This window comes from Alligator mississippiensis, chromosome 12, assembly GCF_030867095.1.
Source record: "Alligator mississippiensis isolate rAllMis1 chromosome 12, rAllMis1, whole genome shotgun sequence".
NCBI classification, from domain to species: domain Eukaryota; kingdom Metazoa; phylum Chordata; order Crocodylia; family Alligatoridae; genus Alligator; species Alligator mississippiensis.
This window is the reverse complement of record NC_081835.1, coordinates 37,108,659-37,123,426: the sequence shown is the minus strand read 5'-3', so window position 1 is coordinate 37,123,426 and position 14,768 is coordinate 37,108,659. Positions and strand designations below refer to the sequence as shown.

At 46.8% G+C, this 14,768-nt stretch overlaps 1 protein-coding gene across 1 annotated transcript in view; it reads left to right on the top strand.

The window, feature by feature from the left end:
- IPPK (inositol-pentakisphosphate 2-kinase) overlaps nt 1-14,768 on the top strand; it is a 136,208-nt gene that overhangs the window by 84,514 nt on the left and 36,926 nt on the right. The window contains exons 3-4 of the mRNA XM_014595391.3: nt 2,144-2,239; nt 6,297-6,363. Of these exons, the coding sequence (XP_014450877.1) occupies nt 2,144-2,239; nt 6,297-6,363 (163 nt within the window). The remainder of the gene's footprint in view (nt 1-2,143; nt 2,240-6,296; nt 6,364-14,768) is intronic.

Sequence of the window (14,768 nt, the reverse complement as noted above, 5' to 3'; positions counted from 1 at the left end):
TTAATGGCCACTGCTGCCCTGCTGTCAAATTTCCTGACCCAGGGGTAACCCCATGGGCTGGATTCCAAGGCTCCATGGGCTGTGTTTGGCCCACGCACCAGAGGTTGAGCACCCCTGGACTATGCTATGGGGCTGTGTTGTCTAGGAAAACAAGCAGGTGAGAAAACAAACCCTACAAGAACTTGTTTATCTATCATTGGTGTTTCTGGAGCCCTGAGAGTATGGTCTTCTGTAGTGCCAGCTAAATGTCAGATAGAGTTTAAGGCTGCTTTCGCTCAGTTACCTTGTCAGTCACCAGGAAGGAATATTCATCTCTCCTCACCTATCCCAGGGTCTCCAAATTTGTCCTAATTCCAGACTCTGTTTTTCTGCTTCTTTGTGCTTTCGTAAACTAAAGAAGAAATATATCAGGATGGCAATTCCATAGGGGCTGGGTTTCAAATACCAGCAGTAAAATACCATATTTTCTTGCATACCACATGCCCTCAAATAAGACTCCCACCTTAATTTGGGAAGGCAGAATAAAGGAAAATATTTTTTAAGTTAGGGCTGAGGAGAGCAGGGGCATAACCTAATATTCAGTTCATTTTCCTTCTCTTTCCTGCTCAGGCAAAAGCTACAGTTTTAACCTTTTCATAGCTGAATTGTTGGCAGCTCTCAACTACTCAGCCAAAAGCTGAAACTATAGCTGCTGTTGAAGACTGGATTCCATGAGTGGATGTAGGATCTTGAAAAGAGCTAAAAACAGTCTGCAGAGCTGTGAAATAGTTGCTCCTAGTCTTTTTCCTCCTAACTGACAGCAAAATTTCCAAAGAAGGGATAGCTCGATTAATGGAACATCGAGGCCATTGAAAAGGAGAGAGGGTTGTTAACACTTACAGAGTGAAGAGTGATTGTTGTGTACATTATAATGAGCCATGACATCAGTTGACTGCCTCAGCGCTGTGCGAATAGAAATGCCACAACTGTTGTCAGTCAACTGGTTTTAAACTGTAGGTTTAAAACAGAGTGGGACTGTACGTCTGCAGTCCCATTGAACCCCGCTCCCTCCTGGATCTTTCCTGTTGGACTCTGCCCCTCTCTCCATGCAGCTGCTAGAGAGAAGGCAAGGAACGGAAAGATTGTGTGTGGTATGTGAGTAAATACAATCTACCATAGCAGGGGTGCACCAAGAAAGATTTTTTGGCCTATACAAGTGGCCGATTTATTAACAAGCCATATCAATTGCCAATATGCCAATTGTCAATATGCAGCCCAGCAGCTGGAGAGCAGTGTCCAGCTGGTAAGTCTGTTGGGGGTGGGGAAGGGGCCTGGTGGAGATGGATCAAGGCCCCCACAGTGAGTGGGGCTGGGACTGGGGCAGGAACTTCCCACCTGGGGCGGTGCAGTACAGAGGCTCAAGTGACTCATCTGGGGGGCACAAGGAGGAAGGGGATGACTCGTGCCACAGTGCACATACCCAGAGGAAGCATGAGGGGGCACGTGTCCCCCAGATCTCTGCACGGAGCAAGGGTGGGCTGCTGCTGCAGGCTAGGGGCAGTGTTGGTCTCTTCCCGGTGGGGGAGGGGGGGGGGTGTTGAGCTGGGGCTGTGCTTGAACCAGGGGGGGGAGCAGCTGTGGGAGGGGAGCTATGGGGGGCTGGAGCTGCCCCTCCCCGCCCAGACGAGCCATTTGCGGCTCTGTCCCATGACTCGCTCTGCCCTGGCTAGGCAACCCCTGCCCCAGCCACACTCCCGCCCTCACCTCAGGGATCTCAATCTAATCCCCCCCACCCATGCTCCTTCTCTCCCCCTGCCCCTTCCCCACAACAGACTTACCAGCTGGATGCTGTTCTTCAAGTTGCTGGGCTGGCTGTGTGCATGCTGTGGCTGCACGCATGCACGTGGCATTTATCAGCTACATTATTGGCCACACCAGCCAAAAAAAGCCAATGCTGATAATGTCAGTTTTTGTTTTATTGGTGCTGATACAATATGGACCAACCTATTGGTGCACCTTTATACCATAATTTTGTAAAAATCAATGAATAGGACTGAAGAGCAACATGGATCCTTTCCCAAATCTTTGGCACAGGTGCATATTTCAAGGGCTGTTAGCTATTGTTGTGTCATAGCTAAGTTGCCTATGTGTCATTCTTTTTCAGACTCCAGAAGAAATCTTGCATCACCTGCAAAACCTTGTCGATTTTGGAAAACACGTCATGAAACAGTTTTTTGGGGAGAATTATGTTCATCCTGGGGTAACTGTTTTTATCCTTCGCTTATTTACTTTTAAGTATTTGCATCATTTAGTCATGTTGAAATTGTTTCCCTAAAGGGCTGTTGCTGGGCCCAAGTTGTGCAGACTTGTTCTGAGTGGGTTATATGTGCAGGATGCATACATTAAAGCAAAGCTTCTGCTGTCTGCAATTTATATTGGGGCCAGATCCTTAGCCTGCCTCCTGGATTGACCTTTTCCAGACTATCAAATTGGAGGTGGGCTTTAATTAGAGGTGTTTTAAGGCTGTCTTGCCTCTCTCTTTTCATATTGGTTACAAGTCCCAAAGGTTCTTGTAGCATGATTAAAACTTGGTTAGGCCCACTGAAAGTATAGTTGGCAGCAGTCTTTGTTATCTGGGGTTCTGCTACTAAAGGTGAAAATTTGAGGGAAGATTCCAAGTTAAAGCTTGTCCTAAACCATATCATGTAACTAGAATAGTATCATATATCCTCAGGGGAGGCATAGGGAAACTGGATGACCTTAATCCTGTCATTTAAGAACTTTCTGAGTTTTTTGACCTTGTAGTCTAAATAACATTCTTTTAAAGTAGGTTGTTTTGCTCACAGAGAAGCTTTTAATTAAAGCATTCCCATTGAAACACTTTCTTTCTGCATATAAAGTCTAAGTGACCATAAGTCCCAAAATGTAAGAAAAAACATTTAAATCTGTAAAAGGAATATAAAATAGCATTTCTTGGCCAAATGAGTCAGTTTTTTAACCTGCCATCTCAAGACATTCTGGAACTAAAAATATGGGAGGAAAGCTCCTATTTCTGTGCTTGCAGGATTGTAAATTCTGTTATTGATACACAAGTAAATTGTTTTTGCTCCTGGACCTGGACACACATACCATCCCACTGCAAAACGGAAAAGTTTACTAGATGAAATTAAAAAAAAAAAAAATCCTGTTGTTCAGATGCTAGATGAGAAGTCAGGAGATCTAGGTCCATAGCTTATCTGTGCTGTAGAATAGGGCTATCCAACTGGTGGCCTGTGGGGTGCATGTGACCCACAAGGGGCTAACATGCAGCCTGCAGCCTCCCAGCTAGCTATCATTCCTGTCATTGTTTCTATTGCTATGGCAGCCAGGGTCTGTCCAGGCTCCACATGTGTCTTTCAGCTTCTGCTCCCAAAGCTGCATCAGTTAATGCTGCTGCTGCTTTTCCCACCACCATCTTACTGGGGCTGTGACAATTAATGCTGCTGCTGCCAAACTTTCAGCCCTGCAGGCCAGATGACATGGCTCCATACTCTGGATCTGGCCTGCAGATCAGCCCTATACAACTCACTCAGCCTGCAGTGCTGAATGTTTTAGACACCCCTGCTTTAGTTAAGTTTGGGAGCATGCAGTTTTGGAAAAAATGATTTGGTGCATCTTGAACTCTAAAGAATGCATGAGTTTGGTTTGTTTTACTCTTATAGAATAATAGAAAATTAGGGTTAGAAGGTACCTCAGGAGATCATCTAGTCCAATTTTCTGCTCAAAGCAGGATCGTCCCCAACTAGATCATCCCAGCCAAGGCTTTGTGTAGCTGGGTCTTGAAAACTTCCAATGACGGAGCTTCCACCTTCTCTCTGGGTAACCTGTTCCAGTGTTTTTCTACCCTCCGAGTGAGAACATCCTTCCTAATATCTAAACTAAACTTCCCTTGCTGCAACTTGAGGCCACTGCTTCTTGTTCTGTCATCTGCCACCCTGAGAAGAGTCTAGCTCCATCCTCTTTTGAACCCCCCTTCAGGTAGTTGAATACTGTTATTAAACCTCCCCCTCAGTCTTCTCTTCTGTAGATTAAATAAGCCCAGTTCCCTCAGTCTTTCCTCATGTCATGTCCCCCAGCCCCCAAGCCCTTTTTGCTGTCTGCTGCTGGACTCTCTCCAATTTGTCCACATCCTTTCTGTAGTGGGGGGGCTCTGGAGAAGTGGAATGGGGTGGCAGTTTGATTATTTCAGTTTTTCTAAAAAATTTCTCATGTAGGGTGAGCTGAGCTGTAGTCTTTACTCAACCTATATACAGCTATGTTAGTTTCCTAATAAGAGTAGACAGCATGCTCCATCAGCCATGCTGTTTCTCGTAGCACTGCTTTTAGTCTTAACTTAGGGAGAAGGGCAGGATGGGACAGAGGAGACACAAATGCAGTAATCCCTAAATGTAAAATGGTTTTAGATTTCATATGGCTCATGAGCAGGGATCCCAGTTTTCTCTGTTTAAAAATCACAAATTCTCTGATTAAAAACCATCCTTACAAATTCTCTGATTAACGCCCCCCCACCCCCTCCGCATTTTTCCTTGATTAAAATGAAACACCACTATGTATATAGGTATCAGTTGAACACAATATTGATATATTTACAGTTTGGAAGCCTATCAGTGCCTCAATCACTGTAATGAAATGAATTCTAAATGCCTATACATTTTGGTGTTTGATTTTTTGTTTGTTTATTATGGAAAATTTAGAACTCCCCCTGCCCCCTTTGCTCACCAGGATGCGGGTCTAGCTGCGACTTCCCCCCAGCCCCTGCTTTGTGGTGCTTAGCAGCCCTGATATGCCAGTGCCCTGCCCATGCCATTGCTTCTCAATCCTGACCAACAGCCCCTCTGCCATGTTGGTGCCCCTCACTCCCTACCCCCAATCCCCCTACCCCTGCCAGTACCCCTCACTCCCCACCTAACAGCCTCTACGGCAGAGCATGTAACCCAGCTCCCCCTCCCCCACAGGTGGCATGGCCAGAGTGGAGCCCTTCAGGGGTGGGAGGCAGATGTGGGCTTCCTGCTGTAGGCTTGGGCTCCCCACCCTGCATTGTGCTCCCCCCAGGGCCTCTGCAGCCCAGTGGGCAGGATCCAGCATGGCAGGGCAGAGTGGGGCCAGGTGGGGAAGCTTGTTTCTGCCTCTGGGAGCTCCACACTGCCATGGCACGGTGCCCTGCTGTCCAGCAGCAGTGAGGGGCACAAGTCCATGCTGCCACCCCTGCTGCTGCCAGAAGGGCAGAGGGCGCCTCACCATGGCAGCAGCGCAGGGCTTGTGGCGGTACTGAGCTTCTGCCCTACTCTGCTCTGTTGTGCCACAGAGGCCTCAGGGGGAGGGCAGCAGGGTAGGGAGCCCTGAACCTGCACCTGCCTCTTCCCTGCTCACAAACCTGGGGGACATGTGCCCACCCCGCCTGGGAGTGTGCACAGCAGCAGGGAACGAGCTCACAGCCTCATCCTGCTCCCTGCAGCCATGCATTCAGGCCCCAAGTCCCATGCACTGCCCTAGCTGGGCAGCAGCCCCAGTCCTGACCAACTCCCTCCCTCCCTTCTTATGGGGGCCTCAATTCCACCCCCACCTCTTGTCACCAGACTTACCTGCAAGGAGCTGCTCTCCAGGCTGCCTGGCAGCCATGTGCATGTGTATGTGTACACATGCAGATGGCATGCCCTGCTGATCGCCCTTTTCTTGCTCCCCTTTAGTCCCTTGAAGGCTGGAACTCTGCCAGCCTTCAAGGGGAAATCCAATGTTTCCTGCCATTTTCTCCTTTTAAAGGAGAAAATCTGGGTTTTTCTCCTTTAAAATGAGAAAATCCAGATTTTAACACATTTTCCATTCGGCACAGAAAAACCCGGATCCTTGCTCATAAGTCCTCGGTACAAGAAAGAAAATGTACTCAGCTTTTAGAATGTCTAACCCACCCATAGTTGTTTATTGGGTGATGTGTAATGTGGTTCTTCTGTTGATCCCTCTTTTGGCTGCTTTTTAAAAAAAAAACAAACAAACTATATCATAGTTGCACAGAGGTTAGAAAGATTCTTTAGACAAATTGACAAAAGGCAGGCTCCTCAGATACTCAGAATTACGTAAAACTTTTAGCTTGTTCTAGTAGAATCTTTGAATATCAAGCAAAGTTCTCAACTATCTTGGTTTTTATTGCGGTTCCATTCATTTCTATGTAATTTATTTGACTCGTCCAGAATGGTGTGTATTTTCATTTATAACCATTAAGACCTTTAAATTCTTGTAATAGAAAAGTAGTTAATTGGGTTTTTTTGTTTGTTTTTTTTAAGGAAGTTGTTCAGCTACCTTTGAACTTTGTAAAACAGCTCTGTTTAAAAATCCAGTCTGAGAGGCCAGGTAAGTATTTTTATGTTAAAATAAAGGTGTCCTATTCAAGTATAAAATGTCCCTTATAACTGTGCAAGAAAAAAACTGAAGAGTGATTTTTGGTGGGGTGGGGGACGGTTCCTTTTAAGAATGTCTTGCCTGATGTTTAAAGGGACAGAATCACTCACTTATTTGTGAGCCAAAATTGTTTTATGTTGAAGTAAAAGTGATGTCCTAGATTAAGTTCAGCAAAACAAACTGGGGAGAAAACTTCATTTCATGTTAGGCAATTCAGGTTTGTAACACTTTCTGCATAGTCATGAGGGGTGAGAGATTGTGCATGCTGTTGCATGTGCGTTAATTCACTTTCCTGAAATTACCAGAGGCATGAAGATGGATGATGAGACTTGTTAAATTTTTATTCTTTTATTTGCAGCTTGTGGATTTTTCTTTAGTTCCCAGGTACTGAATGAGCCTATTTCTGCTTAACTATAAGACACCATAATGGGCCAGAGTGGTACGATTGCTTTATAAGGTCAAGTTTGAGTTGGACGTCAGTTATTTTAAAGAGGGAAGTAATTTCACTCAAATCTCAATGGCTTTAAAGGCTTTTGCACAGTAATATCCTTCTTAAAAAATTGAATTATCTTTAAGTGGGAATTATTGATACTTGAGGTTTCTGGGTCAATTATACCTGGCATAAGACTTTTGCACGTTCATGCTCATTATTAAATTGGATAGAAAATAGGGTGCCCCAATATATCTGTCCATATCATATTGGCACTGATAAAAGGAAAATTGATGTTATTGGCAATCAGCTTTTTTTGCCTGGTGTAACCAATAATGTTACTAATAAATGCTGCGTGCATGCATGCAGTTGCATCTTGCACATGGCCAGGAATGCAGCCTGGCAGCTTGGAGATCAGCCTTCTGCTGGCAAATCTGTGGAGGAGAAGGGGCATGGGGGAGGAGGGGAGATAGATCGAGGTCCCCAAGATGAGGAAGAGAGTGGGGCTGGGGCTGGAGCAGGAGCAGGCATTGCCCTGTTGGGGCAGGGTCGGGTGCGGGACGAAGCTGCAGGATGCTCGTCCGGGGAGGATAGGGAAAGGGGTGGCTTCCCACTGCTGTGAGCACCCCTAGGGAGGCACAGTGGACATATGAACCCTGGATTTGTGTGTGGGGGAAGGGCAGGCTTGGGGAGAAGGGGTTGTGGCAGCCTCTTCCCAGTGGGGGGACTGGGCTGAGGCTGTGCTTGGGGTGCATGGTGCTGGGAAGGAGAGCTACAGGGTGGCTATGGCAAATTTTGGGGTGACCATAGCCCATTCTGTAGCCCCTCCCCCTGCCATCCTGCCCCGAGCACAATCTGCAAGTGGGCAGCCTATCCTCGCCCTGCACACAAATCTGGGGGGGGTACATGCCCCCCCATGCCTCCTTTGGGCGTGTGCACAGTAGTGGGGAGCCACCCCCCCCTTTTAACTTCTCCACTCTTCCCCCCGCAGTTAGCAAATAAAAACCTAGGATTCCAGACTAGCCCAGGGATTGACATGACACCTCGTTTGATGAGTGACAGAAAGGCTTTATTTACTGCAAGTATTTAAAATCAAGTCAAGTGCGCCCAAACCAAATCAAAGTCCAGTAATTAGCTATAAGGTGATGATTTCTTACCGAACAGGTGACAAAGAGGTGGTCTATTTCTCTTCAACTTCTCGAGTAAGTCAGGCACATTAGCAACTGGTGTCAGAGATATTTCTCACTCTTGAAGCACATGCGCTGTTTGCTGTTTTACTGCATTTTTATACCCTTAGTTTAGCACCTTCAGAGCATTATTTTAGTTGTGTAAATCAAGAGAGAGTCCCAAGCAGTAATTGACAGGAAAAACCTGCTTATTACTGGTTATCAGAAATTTCTAATTTGAATGAGTTACTTTCTTCAGTAACAAGAAGTTATCCAGTTTGGAACATATAAAGAAACTGATTAACAGCTAGGAAAAACTGATTAACAGTCAGGAAAAACAATCAGGAGGAGACATCTATCACGTATGAAGAATGTCTCTTCCTGCACGTAAACACGAGTTAATTGCAAAAGAGATATTTACCATGTTAATTAATCAAGGATAGACATTTCATATGGTTACACACCAGACAACTAGGAGTCTGCCTGAAATCATCCTGAATATAGCAAGATAAGCTGAAGAGATACCTCATTATTATTATTACTATTATTGTTATTATATTTTTTTCTCAGATTGCCTAGCTATGAACTCGCATCCTCTTGCAATATGCAGTTAGCATCAGTATTCTGTATTTTAACTTTTGTGACCAGGCCCGAGCTTAGCATGAGTTTCTGAGTCATTGCCCCTCCCTCCTCTCCCCCCAACCGGAAAAGCCACCTGCAGCTCTGTCCTGTGTCCTGCCCTGGCTGGGCAGTGCCTGCCCCTGCCCTTCACCCAGCTCCACTCCCATCATCACCGTGGGGGCCTTGATCTGCCCTCCTACACCTCTTCCCCCCCACAGACTTACTGGCTAGACACTGCTCTCCAAGCTGCAGGGCTGTATATTGGCTATCAGATCGATATCAGCCCAATATGGGTGGTTAATAATTGGCCATTGGTATCGGCCAAAAACATTTTCATTAGTGCACCCCTAATAGAAAAGCAGTTAAGCTTCAGTAGAGACATAAAGCTTACTTGTGACTGTCCTCCCACCTCGGTGACAGTTCTTGAAGCCCTGCATCCAGCAATATTTCTCTTGCTGACATTCTTGCATTGTATTTTAATGGACACAAGTTCTTTTTTTTCTTTTTGATTGTGTTCTCTTTCCTTGAAACGGAACTTGTAATAAAGTAAATATGTTTCAGTAGTCTTTTTCCTGCCTCTGTGGAACTTTATGTTGACTACTTGAAAGCGTTTACACTCAACAGATTAGGTTAATTTGTAGAATGTATCCCTTCTGCCTTCCTACCATTTCTTAAAACAAAGGACCACAGCTGTTGCTTTTAGACTAAAGAAAGCCCTTGCTGTTGCTATTCTGTTCTGTAAGCCTCAGCTTCTGAGAGTTTCTGATAACTTGGAGGAGGAACTTGGTTGCACTGTGCTTGTCTAGAAAAGAAATTAAAGGGAAATTTTCCCTGCCTTTGAGAGAAAAAGAAATTTTGTGCCGTAGGGCAGGGAAGCGGTTGTCTTTCTCTCCAGTCTGCCATTCAGCTTCCTGGGGGAGACACCTTAGCTTTGTTACACTTTCTCATTCCTTGTCCAGATACATTGCCATAAGGGTTGCTTAATCTGAGACAGTCCTACATGTTTAGGAGTTGAATAAAATTTAATCACACTAGAACTGATGCACAAACTTGAGGGAGGTGGAATAAGAAGACCTGTTTTCTGAAAGATAGGAAGTGTTCTTTCCTTGGCCAGTATTCCTTTCTGCATTCTTTTCCTTTTTCAAGCCTGTTCAGAAAATGCTTGAGAGGCTGTGCAGAGAGACTCATTCCGATTGTTGGAAGCAATTTTTCAGATTCTAGTATTTCATCTATTGTGGTGCATATGGCTCTTCAGTCTGATAGAAATCCCCTGTACAAAAATCAGTATTCTTTTGAGGTATAGTTTTGTCATGCATCTCCTTATAGCAGTAGTGGTCAACTGTTCTGGGAAGTGTGCCTCAAGTTAAGTCCTACCCCCCTGCCCACCAAATGCCACTCCCATAATCCTACCCACTCCTACCCCCTGCCCTTTCCTTAATCTGTCTTCCACTTTGTGCTCCATGACTGATCTGCTGCATGCCAAAAAGCAGCTATTTGTGCCACTTGCAGCACACATGCCAAAGGCTGGCTACCATATAGGTTTACAAGTGCCACATAGGTGTACAATTGGGAGTTCTTTTTAAATCGTGGTGTTTATATCCCCAAGTCCTATCCTAAAGGCAAAAGATTCTGGTTCCTTATTGAAGGTACAGCTAGGGATAGAACTTGGGACCTGAGAGAGGTGCCTTTGGAGCCAGAAGATCAGTTAATTTTGGAACTGAGACAATTGCACCACCAGAGAACCCCATTTGCCCTGCATCTTTCAATAATTGGCAACAGTTTTCTAAACTTCTTGATCTTTTGAGTACTAGCTGCAAAGATCCATCACAGAGAAAATATTTATGGGGAATTCTCACAGTTGACACTTTTACCATCAAAAAATACCAAGTGTGGCATTCTTTTCCATCCCTAGTATGCCAAGCAGCAATTTTTTGGCTGTCTACAAGTTATTGTCAGCTCTTATGTGCTGGTAGGATGTCTAGTCCAGGATGCATAAGCCTTCAGGTGTGGATGGCTACATGATCATATGCATTGCACATGTGCAGTAGACTGCGCACTGGCCATGTGCATGCGTCTGTGTGTGCATGTGCCCCTTGTGGTTATGTAGTGATATTTGTGGCCCAAAAATGCAGTCAGCTGAAGTACATGGACTGGTGGGTGTTAAGACTCCAGAGGAGGTGGCTGGCCTGCCCAGCTTTTGCCCTGAATAGCTAGGGCACTTGCCTGGGAAACTGGAGACTAGGGTATTAGGCCTCCCTGTCGCAGAGCATGTTTGAACTTGGGCCTCTCTTACTTCCCAGCATGGCATTCTAACCATCATGCCACAAGTCAGGTGGTATGAGATCTGTGAGTCCAGGAGGAAGAGAACAGACAGTGAAAGAGCCCACTGAAGTAGCTGCTGGCTTGACAGGATGGGTACCCTAATTCTAGCCTGGTGCCTTATTTCCACTGAGGCAGAAATTTCCTCCCTACACTGCCCTTCACCCATTTTTTTCCAGTAACTACTAAATGCTGGAGAAGGCACTGGATAATGCCAGATCTGTGATGTGGTGGTTAGAGCGTTGTGCTGAGCAGTCAGAAGGAGGCAGTGATATGCCTGTGCCCTGCTTCTTCCTTTTACTCCTAAGCCCCAGGCCTGCTCCCCCCAGCCCTGTTGGTGCCCCTCACTCCTGACCCACAGCCCCCAGTCCTACTGGTGCCCTTCACTCCCAGCCCAACAGCCTCCTGCCCTCCCTCCCTGCTCCCAGCCCTGCCGGTGCCTCTCATTCCTGACCTGCAGCTCCCTGCCCTGCCCCCCCCCCGCCAGCCCTGCTGATTGCTCACTCTCTCACTTGAGAGCAGCTGCTGCGGCTTGCGTGGAGAGCATGTGATCCCCGACAGACATTCACCTTCCTTGCTGCCCCCAACCCCAAGCAGCCAAGCCAGAAGTGCTGGGGAAAAGCAGAGGCAGAGCAAAACCCTGCCCAGACAGAGGACAGGGGATCACAAAGAGGACATGTCTGGGAAAACTTGGGTGTATGGTAACCGTACACTTAGATGACCAAGAAAGGAATAGAATGCCACCCCAAATGCTGAAATTTTCTTCTCATAGAAAGCAGTCATATTTATTGCCAGATTCCTTTCTGCAGTAATGAATTCAAGGCCTCCTATATGCCTGCCCACTGATCTCCAGGATAATATTCAAAGTTAGATGGGACAAGGATCCTCTGCCAGTAAGGATGTCTGTTGTCTTTATTGCAGATGTCAATTTGTTGTGTTGTCTCTCCAAGACTTTCTGGACATGAAACAGAATCAGACTTGATGGTTTGCCAGTTATCTGGTTGAGAAATACTGACAGACTGTGTGCTCTTTTGAGGTTCATGCATTTTTCCTGCATAGTGAACTATCCACACAAAAGTCTTAAATGTTAGATAGAAATATTCTCCATATGGGCAACTTGGCAAAATCTAGATGATGAGGGCCCAAATACATGGTGCAGTTAACACACTGTGGGCTAGTGTGCTGCTCTCCTAACTGTAATACCGGCTTGTCTTACCTGTCTCTTCTCCATTTCTCTGTACACCCTGTCACCCATGTTACTCAAAGGTCTTATTGTGTACTTAGCTGCTTTTTAAAGATCAGAACCCACCCCCGTGGTATTTCAACAATATCTTCTTGAACCTCCTGTTTTTCAAACTGCTGTTACACAGCTTATTTCCTTGTTTTTTCCTTGAGACTGTGTTTTCTGGTTGTAGTCACCACAGCAGGACTTCTCTCTGCCTTCCTTTATAGGAAGAAGGCTGTGCTGTGCTTACCCTTTGAGGAGCATTAACACTTAACACTTTATCTGAACCAGTAAGTCTGCCTATGCTTACTACAAAATTGCACTTCAAAGATGTCACTTCTTCCTTCCCCTTCCTCCCACAACATTTCCAGAGCCTTAGGGCCATAGATATGTCCTGCTTTACGCACATATAAAGCCTACCTAATTCAAAACTGGTAAGCCGTCAAAGTAAGTTGCTACCTATAAAGTTTCATATCTCCCTGAACCAACTAGTCTGTATGTTAACACTCTGTCCTACCTTCTGCCTATTTCCAAAACTGATTCTGAAAACTGCCCCTTATTTCCCACTAAATTCTGGAGATACCTGTAGTTTTGCATCTGTATGTTGATAGTCTACCTTGATAGGATAGTACAGCTATGAAACAACTCAAAAAGTGTCTAATTCAGTGTCCTATTGGCTACGGCATGATTCAGAGAAATGGAAGATGTAGACCTTCTTCCCTCATAAAGAAGAAGAAACTGAACTATATGGGGAAGAGGGGTGAGTGCCATAGCTGTCGAGATCTTCCTTAGCCATCTTTAACAGTGGGATCCATCTCTGAATAGGTTAAGTTGCCTACTTTATGTGGATAGGGTGTGGGCTATGGATTGTGAGTAGGAGGTGCCTTGCTGTGTCACTGAATCATATCTGTAAGCTGCAAAATGGTGCTGGACATTACTCTCTTTCCTGGCATCAATTTTTTCCAACCGGCTACCTTAATAGCTTCCTTCTGTTTTTCTTAGATGTTTTTTGAAATGTCCAGCTCCTCATATGTAGTAAATAGGAAGCCTGTCTAGCTCAGGACCAGATTCTGCTGGGGGCTGGTTTTCCCCAATGACTATTAGGCTCTGTTAATTTAAGAGAACCAAACTTCTTAAGCTTTCCCTCTTCCTCCTGGACCATGTCTGGTCATTTGAAAAGCCATTTAGTCACAGTATCTGGACCATATGAAGTATTGCTATCTTATCACATAGGTGACAAATTGTTCCCAATGTCAAGATCTGTTTCAGAACAGAGGCAGTATTATGTAGCTTTCTTCTAGAATGTGCCAGTACATATCTTCAAGGCAGCAGCGGGAAGAAGCCACTGATCTTGGTTAAACATTATGCCATAACTTGGTAGTTAGATCAGATGTCATATTTTGCAAAGCAACATTTTTTGACTGATCCAAACAGCCCTCCACCCATAACGGGACTGAAACAGATGCATGCTGGAAAGAGGGTTACCCTACGCCAGGGGTAGGCAATGGTTTTTGGCTGGAGTGGCGAAAAAAACACAATGTCTACCTTGTAAGGTGCCGGAGTGCTGACACACCACAAAAACAAAACTAGGGCAGAGGGCGTAAATGGCAGGATGTTCTGCATATTTAATACAATTAATAATCATTAATGTTGCTTTTTTCAATTTTTTTTTACAGTAAATGGATAGCTGGTGTCAGGCGGGGAGCGGGGGCTGCCCCAGGGCTCCGCTACTCTGGCAACAGTGGGGGGCCCAGCAGCACTGGAGGTGGGGCCTAGCCGGCCCATGCAGCTCCTCAGGGATGGGGCACAGCCACCCTGCCCACGAAGGGATGCTGCCTGGCTGGGGCAGGATGCTGGGCTCAGGGAGCTCCCTGCTTGGTCTCTGTGTCATCCGGGTACAGTGTGAGTGGGAGCTGCAGCTGCAGGCTGTTCCCTGGGCTCTGGCAATAGCCGCTGCAGCTGGTGCTCAGAGCCGAGCCAGCTGGGAGCCTGCAGTGCAGTGGCTCTGTGTAGTGCCTGCCCCAGCCCTGGCCCCTTGAGGGGAGCTGCAGGTGGGCAAGACCAGGACCCAGGCAGGCTGAGGCAGCCGCGGTGGCTGTTCCCAGGCTCCAGGGGGTTCCCGCAGCCAGGACCCTGCACCGGGGATGGCTCTGCCATGCCTGCACTGTACCCAGTGTGGAGGGAGGCTGATCCTGGAGAGGGAAGACCCCCGAGCTCATCGTCCTGCCCCAGCTAGGCAGCATCCCCACGTGTACAGGGTGGCTACAGCCCATCCCTGCAGAGCTGCGTGGGCTGGACCAGGCCCCACCATGGGTGCTGCTGGGAACCCCTGCCAGCCTGCCCACCACAGCTTGAGCCCGGGGAAGCCCCCACTTCCCGCCCAGACCCTGCCTTCCTAAGGGCCCGACTGGGCTAGCTTGCCTGTGGCGCCTCCCCCCACACCGCCCAGACTCTGTCCCGACCGCCCGGCCCCAGCACTCAGCACCTCAGTGCTGCCCTGGGTGAGACAGGGTGTCTGCCTGCCTGGGCAGCTCTGTCCAAGGGCCAGCCGGGCTGGAGAATGCAGCCTGGGAGCGTGGGACGGGGGCAGTAGAGC